Below are 13784 nucleotides of genomic sequence, written 5' to 3' on the forward strand. Positions count from 1 at the left end.
CAAGATCACTTTGAATTTTTTTTTCTGTTTTCCAAGGTATTAGCTATCCCGTCCAATTTTGTGCCATCTGCAAATTTGATCAGCATTCCCTGCACCTCCTCCTCCAAGTCATTAATAAAAATGTTGAAGAGCACTGGGCCCAGGACTGAGCCCTGTGGTACCCTGCTCGTTACCTCTCCCCATTTTGAGAAGATCCCATTGATAAGCACTCTTTGAGTCCGATTCTGCAGCCAACTGTGGATCCACCTGATAGCTGTTTAATCAGCCCACTTTTAGCTAGTTTGCTCATCAGGATATCATGGGGCATTATGTTGAAAGCTTTTCTGTGGTTGAGATATATTATGTCCACAGCATTCCCACAGTCCACAGGGAGATTACCTGATCAAAAAATGAGATCAGATTTGTCTGGAAGGATTTGTTCCTGATAAATCCACATTGGCTTCTAGTAATCACTGCATTGTTTTCAAGGTGCTTACAGATGGATTGCTTTATAACCTGCTCCAGAATTTTCCCAGGGATTGATGTCAGACTGACTGGTCTGTAGTTCCCAGGTGCTGTTAGCAGTATGTGTCTTGAGTGCCATTTTCACAGAATGGTAGGATATTAATGAAATAAGTAAATAAACCACTCAACTAGGCTGGGATCTCTTCATGCATGGGAGTTTTTAAGGTCCCACCCTTAAAACAACCACCATCTTAAAACAGCCACCGCCTAAAACCCTTAAAACAGCCACCACCTAAAAAGCCCCCACATAACATGTGTGAGTGTAAAGGTCTGCCACTGGAAGGCATTGTTGTCCCTTACCCAGACACAAGTGGAAGTGCTTCCTGGTCACACATGGGAACTTTGGACCTTGCCCCCTAAAACAATCTTCCCCAACTTGATGCCCTCCAGATGTTTTGGGCTACAAATCCCATCATTCCTGATCATTGGCCATGGTGGCTGAGGCTGATGGGAGCTGAAGGCCAAAACATCTGGAGAGCACCAAGTTGGGAAAGGCCGCCTAGGATTTCCCTAAGAGAAAATGAATTGCTGTAATACAAACCTTACCGCTTCAATCAAACTTGTTTTCTATAATACCCTATTTGAGTAATGTGAAATTCCTTTCCTTCAATCTTCGGGTTTTCTCCTTCTCACCTGTAATCAGGTAGGATCCTGTAGCATTCAGTGCTCCACTGCTTTATCCATCACTAGACCTTGTCACATCACATGTGTTCAATCTCTGTCCATACGTAGGAATAATGAAATAGTTTTAAAGATGTTGCCTACCATCTCCAACCTTCCCAGATGCAAATAGTTCTGGGATAACTCAATGCTTTCGTTACATTTACATTCCTGATCTCTGACACACAGTTATCTTCCAGTGATTAATTTATGAATGCTGAACAAGCCATAAAGCATTCTCTCCTCTGGGTGGCATTGTGAGATCTTCAACTTCCAGCTTGAAGCACCAGGTAGCTGAACCCTTTGATTTCCTTCCCCTCTAATTGCCTTGGTAATCAGGATGTGCTTCTGGGTTTCAGAGTCATCATTACTGTGTACTGTCTCCTCTCTTCCACATGAAATGTCACATATCAGAACTATCTCTCTTTAAAATGCAGTGTTACAATCTCGTGTGTTACAATATCAAAATAAGCTTAATAAATTATGTCATCACAAGCTTTTCCTTTCAGGTATCATTTCTACTAGTTAGATCAGATCCTAAGCAAAATAAAATAACACACTTCATTAAAGGGAGCTTGTAGATCAGTTCATCAAATTCCTTTGTGGTGTGGAAGATGGAAATACAATGTAAACTGTAGTATGTAACTGTATATATGCGTCATCAGTTATCAGTCTCAAAATCATGACCAGAAACTATGTGAGGAAGGGAGAGGAAGGAAGGAGGGACAAAAACCCCCTCCCTCTTTCCACTCTCAGTTCACTGTTTCCACAGCTGTTGTCCCAGCTTGCGAGTAAAGAAAGGACAGGGAGAAGAAGGCTGCTGGGGCATAGAGCTCTTCTCATTTTCCAAGCCTCTCAGTTTGGCTCAGGAAATGGACTGATTTGTCTCCCATTTGTGTGTGTGTGGGGGGAGTAAAAGGTTCATTTCTGGGCCATTTCAGAGAGCTGTAGGGAACGTTTGCCCACCTTTAATATTTATGTACCTAACTACCAGTATCACTATTTCCTTCTAGAAGATAGTGCTAATGATCCCAGACCTAAGATATTACTATTTCTGTCCTCCCAGGTACAAATAGTGGGATTTTTTTGAAAATCACTTGTAGACTTTATTATTATTATTATTATTATTATTATTATTATTATTATTATTTCAATGATTTTACAAATTATAGCATGACAGTCTGAAGCCTTCTGCTTAGAATGTTATTGTTTTAAACTGTTTCTTTTATTGTACATCGCCCAGAGTGGCTGGGTGACCAGCCAGATGGGCGATTAATAAATTTAATAAATAAATAAATAAATCCTGCATGAGACAATTCAGATTTTAAAGGTGGTCATCTCTCTTTTCAAAGGCAGCTAGATTTCTTTCCCTGCTGATTAAATGTCATCTTTTATTTATGTCATCTCCTTCTGCTTAGCAGTTATCTTACTGTAAATCTAGGATGAGCTGCTTGTGTGTCTCCAACTGTCTGTCACTTTGGGAAATGTTGTCACTGTAGTCCAAAACTTACCTCTGTGACAATAAGGGCTAGAAAGTCATAATTTGAAAAGAAATATGAATGCTGAGGTTTTCAATGGAAAGTAGTTGGCATTGTTGGCTCCCGCTTGAGCACCCTGTTGCTGGTTTTTAGTTATCACCGCTGAGTTGTTCAACACCATAGAAATGCTTCAGTCGATTTATTGTCCCCCCTGCATTATTGTCATTGGGAACAAAGCCTGGTTGTATATACTTGAGATCGAATTTCAGCAAAAGAAAGAAAGAAAAAGGAATTAGATGTTGATGCGTATTGATACAGAGGTTCTCCATTTATTTGAGAACATTGACTGTTTTGTCTATTCTGCACGATAGAATCGTTTTGGCTCCCAGGGAGCATGCTGCATGCAGCTCAAGTGCATTTTCTTATATAGTAATATTGATGTACAATGAATACCAGCATAATTTGTTTTCAGATCATAGTTCACACAACAAACTCTCTTTTTTGGGTGTGATCCCCATGCATTATATATCCTGATGGATTTTTCTTTTCTTTTCTGCACTTTCTCATTGGAAATGCCCCTGCAATCGGTAGTATATCACAGTTTGGCACCACCTCCGTGAGTCCTTGCAAATGGATATAAAATTCTACTTTTTATTACCGTTGGGTCCTGGAAATATTTGAATGATAGATTTGCAGAAGTCCCCAGGCAAATTGAAATAAGCCTTGAATTGTATCTCAGCAGGGATACTAAGTTATCCTTATTCAGAATAAATGTTCCTTTTTTAATCCCATATATACCACTAATCCTCCTTGGGGGCGGAAGCTATGGATGCCAGTCAACTTAACTTTAGAAAGGTCTGCACTGTCGATCTTGCACTTAGTTCCTGTCCCAGAGCTGGAGAAGTAGTTATGTGTAAAGTTAACATTAGCACACGAGAGAAGATGCTTGTCTTCTAGTCTTAAGTGTTGCTTCCTGGGGTGAGTTGACTGACAGGAAGTTAGTAGTATAGCCCACATTGTTGGATTCTCATCTCTGTGTGTTTTTAACAAGGCAAAGACAGCCATAATGTGATATCTCTGCCATTGTCAGGTGGTAAACATTTCTTCATTTCCCTCTGCATGATAAGGTCTTAGGACTGACCTACATGCTACTTTTTATCAAGCAGCTTCAGCATAATGTCCTGCTTTCATGTGTCCTGACGTGTGTCCTGGTTAACCAGTGGTTTTTCCACATCGTATGGCATGCCTCCATTCCAGAACAGATTATTCTTGGGGGAAAATATGTGCCGTTCTATGCAATGAAGTTGAGGCCGCTCTAACTTGTATTTCCAGTTATTTTCTTGTAGAAAAATCCTAAGGATCTTTTTCTCTGCTGCTACTGCTGCTGGATCCGTCTTCAGTCTTTGATATAGCTGACCATTCATTTCATCTCTTCTCTTGTCTTCTTAGGCACTATTTCAATCAAATCTTTTGCACTTCTACTTCAAGGTCTTTTCAGTTTCTTCATCATTTTCCCTTTATGTAGAAATTCCTCGGGTATTAATGCTACCCCCCCTTTTCTTTTTCTCTCAAATTATTTCTAGGCTGCCTCTCTTTACCCTTTATATTTTCTTCCATGGGTCCATTATCCATTTCTTTGGTCTCTTGGTGGATAGACATCTATTTGCTCAGACCTAACTCTGGCAGAACTTTGGCCTCCCTTCAAAGCATTCAATGGGCAGTCTGTATGAAGCCTTTCACTATGTTTTACATACTATTACCACATTATAGTGACTATGGACACCTGCTTTGGCACCTGCCCATTTCCCCATCCCTCCTATTTTTCTTATTTGATCAGTTTGGTTTACTTTTCTTGGTCAGCAAAACTGTTGTATTGGATAGGATTTCTACTGCCATGTTTTTCACATTTTAATTACACCCCTGACCATGTGATATCCTCATATCTGATACTTCAGCTATCTCAGGCAGAAGCTGTTTTTAATATGTACAGGCCATACCTGCCAACAGCAAGAGAAGTGGGATCACCACATGAGGTGATTTTGCACATCATGCAACTCCGAGGATGGTGTCCTTTGCTTTGTAGGGAACTCTCCTGTGTAATGTTAATAGAACATAGTAAAGAAAAATATTTTAGAGTACTTTGAAATGAATGATTCCATGCTGTGAGCTTTCAGAAAGCTCTGAGTAGGTCCCAGTGATAACCAGATTATAGGGATCCATTTCGTTCTGGGTTCATGCCAGGTTTTGGCGCAGAAACAGCCTTGGTTGCCCTGTATGTAGGGGTGGACAAAAGTCACTTACCTGTCGTCGAAGGCCGTTCGCGGTGGGGGGGAGGTGCTTCGCTGCTCCCCCCGCGAAGTTCAGGCCAGGGGGGGAGGCTTCCCGCCTCGCCCGGCCGAAATTCAGGCCGGGGGGGAGGCTTCCCACCTCGCCCGGCCGAAATTCAGGCCAGGGAGGAGGCGCCTCGCCTCGCCCGGCTGCGAACGCGAAAGAAAAGAAAAAAAAAAAACGCCCCCTGATAGGCTACGTGACGATTCACGTAGCCTATCACGGCTAGATCTGCAAAGTCAGCCGTGATAGGCTACGTGAATCGTCACGTAGCCTATCACGGGTGACTTTAAAAAAAAAAGCGCGTACGCGAATGGCGGCCCCCATAGGGAGCCGCCATTCGCGTTCCTTATTTAGTCGCTGTAGTCTACGTAAATGTTTACGTAGACTACGGCGAAAATAAGGGCAACGCAAATAGCGTTGCCCTTATTTTCACCGTAGTCTACGTAAACATTTACGTAGACTACAGCGACGAAATAAGGAACGGGAATGGCGGCTCCCTATGGGGGCCGCCATTATCCGTACACACTTTTTTTTTTTTAAAGTCACCCGTGATAGGCTACGTGACGATTCACGTAGCCTATCACGGCTGACTTTGCAAATCTAGCCGTGATAGGCTACGTGAATCGTCACGTAGCCTATCAGGGGGCAGTTTTTTTTTTCTCTTTCATGGCAATGGCGGCGGTGGCAGCCGGTCGAAAGACCGGCTGCCGCTCCCGCCTCGCTCGAACACCCGCCGAACCGCCGGCCGGACCAGCCACCGGGAGGGACATTCGGTGAAGGTAAGTCCCGTCCCGGGGGGGGGGTGCGGGGGGCAGGGGGGGCGGAGGATTTCTCCCCGAAACTTGTTCGGGGGGCCGAACACGTTGGCGCTTGGCCCCCCGAAGTTTCGGGGAGAAATTCTCCGCCATCCCTACCTGTATGTCAGGAGAAAGACAAGGGGAGTGTGACCTTGTTGATTCTCCTTGATCTCTCGGTGGCTTTCGATACCATCAACCGTGGTATCCTTTTGGACAGCTCTCTGAGCTGGGAGTGGGAGGCACTGCATTGCAGTGGTTTCACTCCTACTTGGAGGGTCAACTCCAGAAGGTGGTGCTTGGGGAACATTGCTTGTCCCTGTGGATTCTCCAGAATGGGGTTCCATAGGGGCCAGTTCTATCCCCCATGCTGTTCAACATCTACATGAAACTGTTGTGTGTGTGGTCATCCAGAGTTTTGGAGTATGCTGTCATCAGTATGCTGATGGCTCTGAGCTCTACTTCTCCTTTTCATCTTCATCAGATAAGGCTGGGGATGTGCTCGATCAGTGCCTGTCTGCAACAATGGACCAGTTGAGAGCTAATAAACTGAAACTAGAGATGTACGAAAGTCACTTACTTGGTCTCGCAGCTTGCTTCGCAGTGGGGGGGAGGTGCTTCGCTTCTCCCCCCGAAGTTCAGGCCGGGGGGGGAGGCTTCCTGCCTCGCCCGGCCGAAATTCAGGCCGGGGGGGAGGCTTCCCGCCTCGCCCGGCCGAAATTCAGGCCAGGGAGAAGCGCCCCGTCTCCCCGGCCGCGAACTTCAAAAGAAAAAAAAGAAAAAAAAACGCCCCTGTCATAGGCTACATAACGATTAACATAGCCTATCACGGCTAGATCTGCAAAGTCAGCTGTGATAGGCTACGTTAATCGTCACGTAGCCTATCACGGGTGACTTTGAAAAAAAAAAAGCGCGTACGCAAATGGCGGCCCCCATAGGGAGCCGCCATTCGCGTTCCTTATTTGGTCGCTGTAGTCTACGTAAAGATTTACATAGACTACGGCGAAAATAAGGGCAAAGCTATTTGCGTTGTCCTTATTTTCGCCGTAGTCTACGTAAATCTTCACGTAGACTACAGCGACCAAATAAGGAATGCGAATGGTGGCTCCCTATGGGGGCCGCCATTAGCCGTACACGCTTTTTTTTTTTTTTTTAAAGTCACCCGTGATAGGCTACGTGATGATTAACGTAGCCTATCATGGCTGACTTTGCAAATCTAGCCGTGATAGGCTACGTTAATCGTTACGTAGCGTATCACAGGGGCGTTTTTTTTTTTTTAACTTTTCTTGTAATGGCGGCAGCGGCAGCCGGTCGAAAGACCAGCTGCCGCCCCCGCCCCTGACGAAGACCTGCCGAACCGCCGCCGGGACCCGCCGCCGGGAGGGACATTCGTGAAAGGTAAGTCCCATCTGGGGGGGGCGAGGGGGCGGAGAATTTCTCCCTGAACAACCTTCGGAGGACCGAATGCGTTGGCACTTGGCCCCCCGAAGTTTCGGGGAGAAATTCTCCCCCATCCCTAATGCCAACATTGTTATCTGTTTGGCACTAGGTTAAGACCTATCTCTTTTCTCAGGTATTTGGCAGCATATGATGAGTTTTTAATGAGTCCTGAATTTGTCCTATGGTTACTTATGCCTGACATTCTAATGTTGTTTGGAAGATATATGTTATCTATGTGTATGCTGTTTGTGTATTTTATGTAAATGTTTTTTTTAACTTTTACACTGTATTTTAATGGGTTTTTAACTGTAATTTTATGTTTAATAAAAAAAGAAAAATCTTTGTAAACCTCCCAGAGAACACTGGCTATGGGGCAGTATAGAGATGTAATAGTAATATTATTATTATCATTATCATCATCATCACAAATATATATATATATATATACACACATATATATTATAATTGTTGACATTCTTTGAAAATCTAGCAAAGAACAATAATAAATTACTAAGAAATATCTGTCTATTTAAGTAGATAGAAATAAATATCTATTCATAGTCAAATTAACATTGTCTGTGTCCCAGTATCTTCTGCTTCTTAAGTGTATAAAAACAACAGATTTAGCCACAAAACTGTTATCTTTATTTGGTTAATTTGCTCTGAATGCTTAAGGCTGATGAAGAACCTTTAATACCAAGGCTTGCTTATACAGATTATTTTTATGTTTAATTGTCTTGGTTTCCTTCCTCCAAGGATCCCTGGGAACTGTAGTTCTGTGAGGGAATGAAGGGTTTAAAATAAATGAGCTTCAGCATCACGAAACAACATTTGCTAGGGACCTTTGTACGAAGTCATACTCGTTAGAACAATTTAAACCTGGTTTATAAAATGCAAATTTACAGTGCAGCTGTATGCTGCCTGGTCCAATAAACAATATTGTCTCAAACTGCGTTTTCTATTCTGTGATCCAGGGCAGGTATTGTCATTCTGCTCAAATAAATTCTCTTTTTCAGTGGGAATGCTTTGTCACTGTATCATAGATGTACTGTGCTTATGAATATTGTTATTTCTGTTTCAGAAATCAAAAATTGCCACGTATGAAAAAATGTGGGCCTTTATGAATAGCAGGAGGCAGTCGGTGCTTGTCAAAAGTAATGAAGAAGGCATCCAACGTGTACTCACCTCTGATTATGCTTTCCTAATGGAGTCAACTACCATTGAGTTTGTTACGCAGCGGAACTGTAACCTGACGCAGATTGGAGGCCTGATAGACTCCAAAGGTTATGGCGTTGGAACTCCCATGGGTAGGTTGCACATCTGTTCATTCTATATTTATTAAACATAGTTTTGTTGGGTATTAGCTGGGTATAATGGCACTATGTGCCATTAACCGAGTTCTGTAAGCTGTGCTGATGCATATGACTGGCTACTGCATGATAAATGTGAAGTGCTGTGAACACTTAAAGTGCTACAACCATCATCATCGTTGTTGCTCTTGTTGTTAATTTGAAGGGACATGATATTAGGGATGTACGAAAGTCACTTACCTTTTCGCGGATCTGCTTCGTGGTGGAGGGGGAGGTGCTCCGTCCCTCCCCCCAGAGTCCTGCCAGGCTGGCTGTGCTCCGCAGGGACGCAAATGGTGGCTACCGTAGCCGCCGGCGTTTGCGTCCCTGTATTCAAACGTGATAGGCTACGTAAAGACTTATGTAGCCTATCACGTCTGGGTTAAAACAAAAAACAAAAATGTGTACGCAAATGGCGGCGGCTATGGCCGCCACCATTTGCGTTCCTTATTTTTCGCCTTCTTAGTCTACGTAAATATTTACGTAGACTGTTACAGCGAAAGTAAAGGGGAACGCAAATAGCGTAGTGGGCGTAGCTGCTGCCATTTGCATACGAGTTTTTTTTTTACCCCAGACATGATAGGCTATGTAAGTCTTTATGTAGCCTATCACGTCTATGTAGAAAAAACACACAACACAAATGACCAGACTGCAAATGGCGGTGGCAGCAGCTGGTCGGAAGACCAGCCGCCACTGCCACCGGAACTGCCGCTGTCCGGAACATCTGCCTCAGGTAAGTCTTGTCCCAGGGGGGATCCGTGGGGGGGGGCAGGGGGATGGCAGGCTGTTCCGCCACGGATTTCAGGGGGCCGAATGCACTGGCATTCGGCCTCACCGAGATCCGTGGATGAATTCTCTGACATCCCTACATGATATATGTTAATAACACAACATCTGTGGTGTTTAGCAAAATGCATAGTTAAGTATAAAATATAAGGGCTATGCTCAGGAGATCCATGGTTTTCTTAGAAAAAGAACTTTATTTCCTAAAAAATGACTATACATGAGGTACTGTCAGGACTGGCCTAATACATTTTACTTCCTGATGTGAAGATGTTACCACCTCCCATTCTATGTACAAAAGCCGAATGGCTGACGGTTGAATCTTTCTTAGGGGTGGACAAAAGTCACTTACCTGTCCTCGAAGGATGTTCGTGGTGGGGGGGAGGCGCTTCGCTGGTCCCCCCGCGAAGTTCAGGCCGGGGGGGGAGGCTTCCCGCCTCGCCCCGGCCGAAATTCAGGCCGGGGAGGAGGCTTCCCGCCTTGCCCGGCCGCGAACGCGAAAGTTAAAAAAAAAAACAAAACGCCCCCTGATAGGCTACGTGACGATTCACGTAGCCTATCACGGCTACATCTGCAAATTCAGCCGTGATAGGCTACGTCAATCGTCACGTAGCCTATCACGGGTGACTTTAAAAAAAAAAAAAAGCGCGTATGCTAATGACGGCCCCCATAGGGAGCCGCCATTCGCGTTCCTTATTTAGTCTTAATGTTTACGTAGACTACGGCGAAAATAAGGGCAACGCAAATAGTATTGCCCTTATTTTCGCTGTAGTGTACGTAAATCTTTACGTAGACTACAGCGACCAAATAAGGAACGGGAATGGCGGCTCCCTATGGGGGCCGCCATTATCCATACACACTTTTTTTTTTTTTTTTAAAGTCACCCGTGATAGGATACGTGACGATTGACGTAGCCTATCACGGCTGACTTTGCAAATCTAGCCGTGATAGGCTACGTGAATCGTCACGTAGCCTATCCGGGGGCGTTTTTTTTTTTCTTTCATTGCAATGGCGGCGGCGGCGGCCGGTCGAAAGACCGGCTGCCGCTCCCGCCTCGCTTGAACACCCGCCGAACTGCTGGCCGGACCAGCCACCGGGAGGGACATTCGGTGAAGGTAAGTCCCGTCCCGGGGGGGGGGGGTGCGGGGGGCGGGGGGGGTCCAGAGGATTTCTCCCCGAAACTTGTTCGGGGGGCCGAACACGTTGGCGCTCGGCCCCCTGAAGTTTCGGGGAGAAATTCTCCACCAACCCTAATCTTTCTTCATTGCTGGCACTGGGACAGCATCCTCCACGAGATGTGAAGGTGGAAGGTTAGCTTAGAAGGTTCAGGGCAGATCATGTGGCTAGGGATGCTGGAAAAATTCAAGACTGATTAAAATGAGCTCAGATTTCTAAGAATCCGACCTGTGGAAACTGCTGCGGAGCTCCCCCCTCAGGCCGTGCAAAGTCTGTATACTTTCAGATTATTATTTTTTACTTTCCCGAAATTTACGCATACAAATCCGTAGAAAAATACGTACGTTTCTGCTGAGGAAACGCTGAATGGAATGGGGGACAATACAGTAAATGTTACATGCTGAGGTAAATTATGTAAATACTTACGTAAATATTTACATAATTATTTTAGGGGTGCACGAAAGTCACTTACCTGGTCTCGCAGCTTGCTTCGCGGTGGGGGGGAGGCGCTTCGCTGCTCCCCCCGAAGTTCAGGCCGTGGGGGGAGGCTTCCCTCCTCGCCCGGCCGAAATTCAGGGCGGGGTGGAGGCTTCCCGCCTCGCCCGGCCGAAATTCAGGCCGGGGAGAAGCGCCCCGTCTCCCCGGCCGCGAACTTCAAAAGAAAAGTAAAAAAAAAAACGCCCCGTGATAGGCTACGTGACGATTAACGTAGACTATCACGGCTAGATCTGCAAAGTCAGCCGTGATAGGCTACATTAATCGTCACGTAGCCTATCACGGGTGACTTTAAAAAAAAAAAGCGCGTACACAAATGGCGGCCCCCATAGGGAGCCGCCATTTGCATTCCTTATTTGGTCGCTGTAGTCTACGTAAATCTTTACGCTGCCGCCCCCGCCCCTGACGAAGACCTGCCGAACCGCCGCCGGGACCCGCTGCCGGGAGGGACATTCGTGAAAGGTAAGTCCCATCCCGGGGGGGGGGGGCGGGGGGGGAGAAGTTCTCCCCAAACAACCTTCGGAGGACCGAATGTGTTGGCGCTCGGCCCCCCGAAGTTTCAGGGAGAAATTCTCCCCCATCCCTAAATTATTTGTGTATTTTTCCACATGATGGAAAAAAATATTTTCATCCATCTGTGGGTGGACGACAGAATGAAATACATCTGGTAATCTGCGAAACACAGACGGGGTGGATTTTACACCATCCGTACATCCCTACATGTGGCACACACAGCTCTTTCCTCCAAACCTTGCTGCTGCCTCCCAGCATATGCTGCTGGAAGCAACTGCCTAATGGTTGGACTGGCCATGACTACTATGATAATGAGTGAGGTTCAGGTTGCTCATTTGCTTGACTATTCCATCTGTGTATCAGGTTTGGTTGCCAAAAGTACTAGACAGCAGTGATGTACCTTTCTTCCCATATAAGGCTATGCCTGAGCAGCTTCCAAAATTGTTGTAAGATCTCTTTATTTGTTCTGGCTTTTTGTGGGGATGGGTTTTGCGGTTATTATACTTCATTACAGCATGTATTGTTTTACAGTGCAATACTACGCATGCTTACTCAGAAGTGAGTCCCATTGTGTTCAGTGGCACTTACTCCTAGGTAAGTGTACATAGGCCTAAGGGTGAAATCCTATACATACTTATCTAGGAATAAGCCCCATTGAATTCGATGTAGCTTACCTGAGTAGACATGTATAGGATTGGACCATAAGTTTGATTTTCTGGATGTGTATGTTTTTAATGTCATAGTAAATTTTAAATTAATGAATAAATAAGTAAATAAAGGCAGAGGACAGTCATTCTTTTTTTTTTTTGCTTCGGAACCTAATCCTCCCTTTAGTTATGTTGATGTTTGCACTCAGATAATTCAGTCTTTTTAAAAAGTTGGTGTACATGTTGTTTTCTATATAGATATATATTCTTGCTTCCTTTTTTGTCTTCTTGATACAGTGGTTGGTACATTACATTATGAAAGCACACTTTATTTTCTTGCAATCAATACACTAAGAAGGAAGAGCCTGTTCTCTTTGTTTGTGTTGAGGAGTGGTTCCTTATTTCATTCCAGAAACTGTTTGTAAACATATATTAGCCAGCTTGATGACTCACACACACAGACAGACACATACACACATATGTTCCTCTATCTGAGAGCTGATTCGCACATGCATGTACAACACATTCAGGATATCATCACTTGATGAACTAAGGCACAGCTGCATGATATGGACTATGTGCAGCAACCCCATAACTCCTCTTCCCTTCTCACTCAGTAATATCTAGTTAAAAAAAAAGTGTGATGCAATGTCATTGCACTGAGAATTTCCCCAGCCCTGCCAATGACAGATGATGAAACAGGAATGGTGGGGAAATTCTCAACCTGATGATGTAACATCACAAGTTTTCTTTTGAAAGACATTACTAGAGGAGAAGACAGAAGGTTATGTTGAGCCATTGCTTTCATCCCAGCATCCATATATTCTCTGTATTATCTAGTTCCATTCTTTTAATATAAGCAAATGAACTGCCTCCTCTGAAAATGATTGTGCTGGAAGCAAGTCATGTTCAGAAAGTTTTGTCAACTGAGTTTGAGTTACGATAATTTTTTCATACATTGCAGTCATCACTTGCATTTGTAACCATGATGTAATAAATATGCACTCATTGTTCTTGAGTGCAGCATCAGGGAATTTGGATTATGGGGACTTCCTATTTAATTTTATTTTTTCTGCATTCAGTAGCCTGTGAGACTGGAATTTGTTTCATTGCCAGAAGAGGCAGAATTCAAGTAAGCTGGCCCCTTTATTGCACTCATTTTTTTGTATGCACATTTGACCATCATTGGACAAGACCAATTGTATTAATTAAGATCAGCCTATTTTTATTTGTGATATATAACTGATCTGATCATCTACAATTGGGTTGGGCAACTTGTGGCCCTCCAGATGTTTTGGCCTACAACTTCCAACATCCCTCATCATTAGCTATGCTGGCTAGGGCTGATGGGAGTTGTGGCCTCCAGATGTTTTGGCCTACAAGTTGCCTACCCCTGATCTAAAATATAGAGTACATCTAAAGTACTTACCATTTCTACGCCCCATTATAAAAATAGACAAATAACAAATTGTGATTAAACATATTAGCTGTTCTTAGCCTTATTGGATCATCTTGATCATCTGGCCCATATGCACGTTAACAAAAATAGTGTATAACAGTGTGCCAAAAACAAAATGTTCATGCACATGTTGTAAACCATTACTCAAATTTTAT

At 44.2% G+C, this 13784-nt stretch overlaps 1 protein-coding gene across 1 annotated transcript in view; it reads left to right on the forward strand.

Annotated features, from left to right (window-relative positions):
* GRIK2 (glutamate ionotropic receptor kainate type subunit 2) overlaps positions 1-13784 on the forward strand; it is a 733647-nt gene that overhangs the window by 653557 nt on the left and 66306 nt on the right. Inside the window, exon 14 of the mRNA XM_084827187.1 lies at positions 8289-8514. Within this exon, the coding sequence (XP_084683313.1) occupies positions 8289-8514 (226 nt within the window). The remainder of the gene's footprint in view (positions 1-8288; positions 8515-13784) is intronic.

Source organism: Heloderma suspectum, chromosome 1 (genome assembly GCF_057233095.1).
Source record: "Heloderma suspectum isolate Gila_16-S chromosome 1, 16-S_ref, whole genome shotgun sequence".
Lineage (NCBI taxonomy): Eukaryota > Metazoa > Chordata > Lepidosauria > Squamata > Helodermatidae > Heloderma > Heloderma suspectum.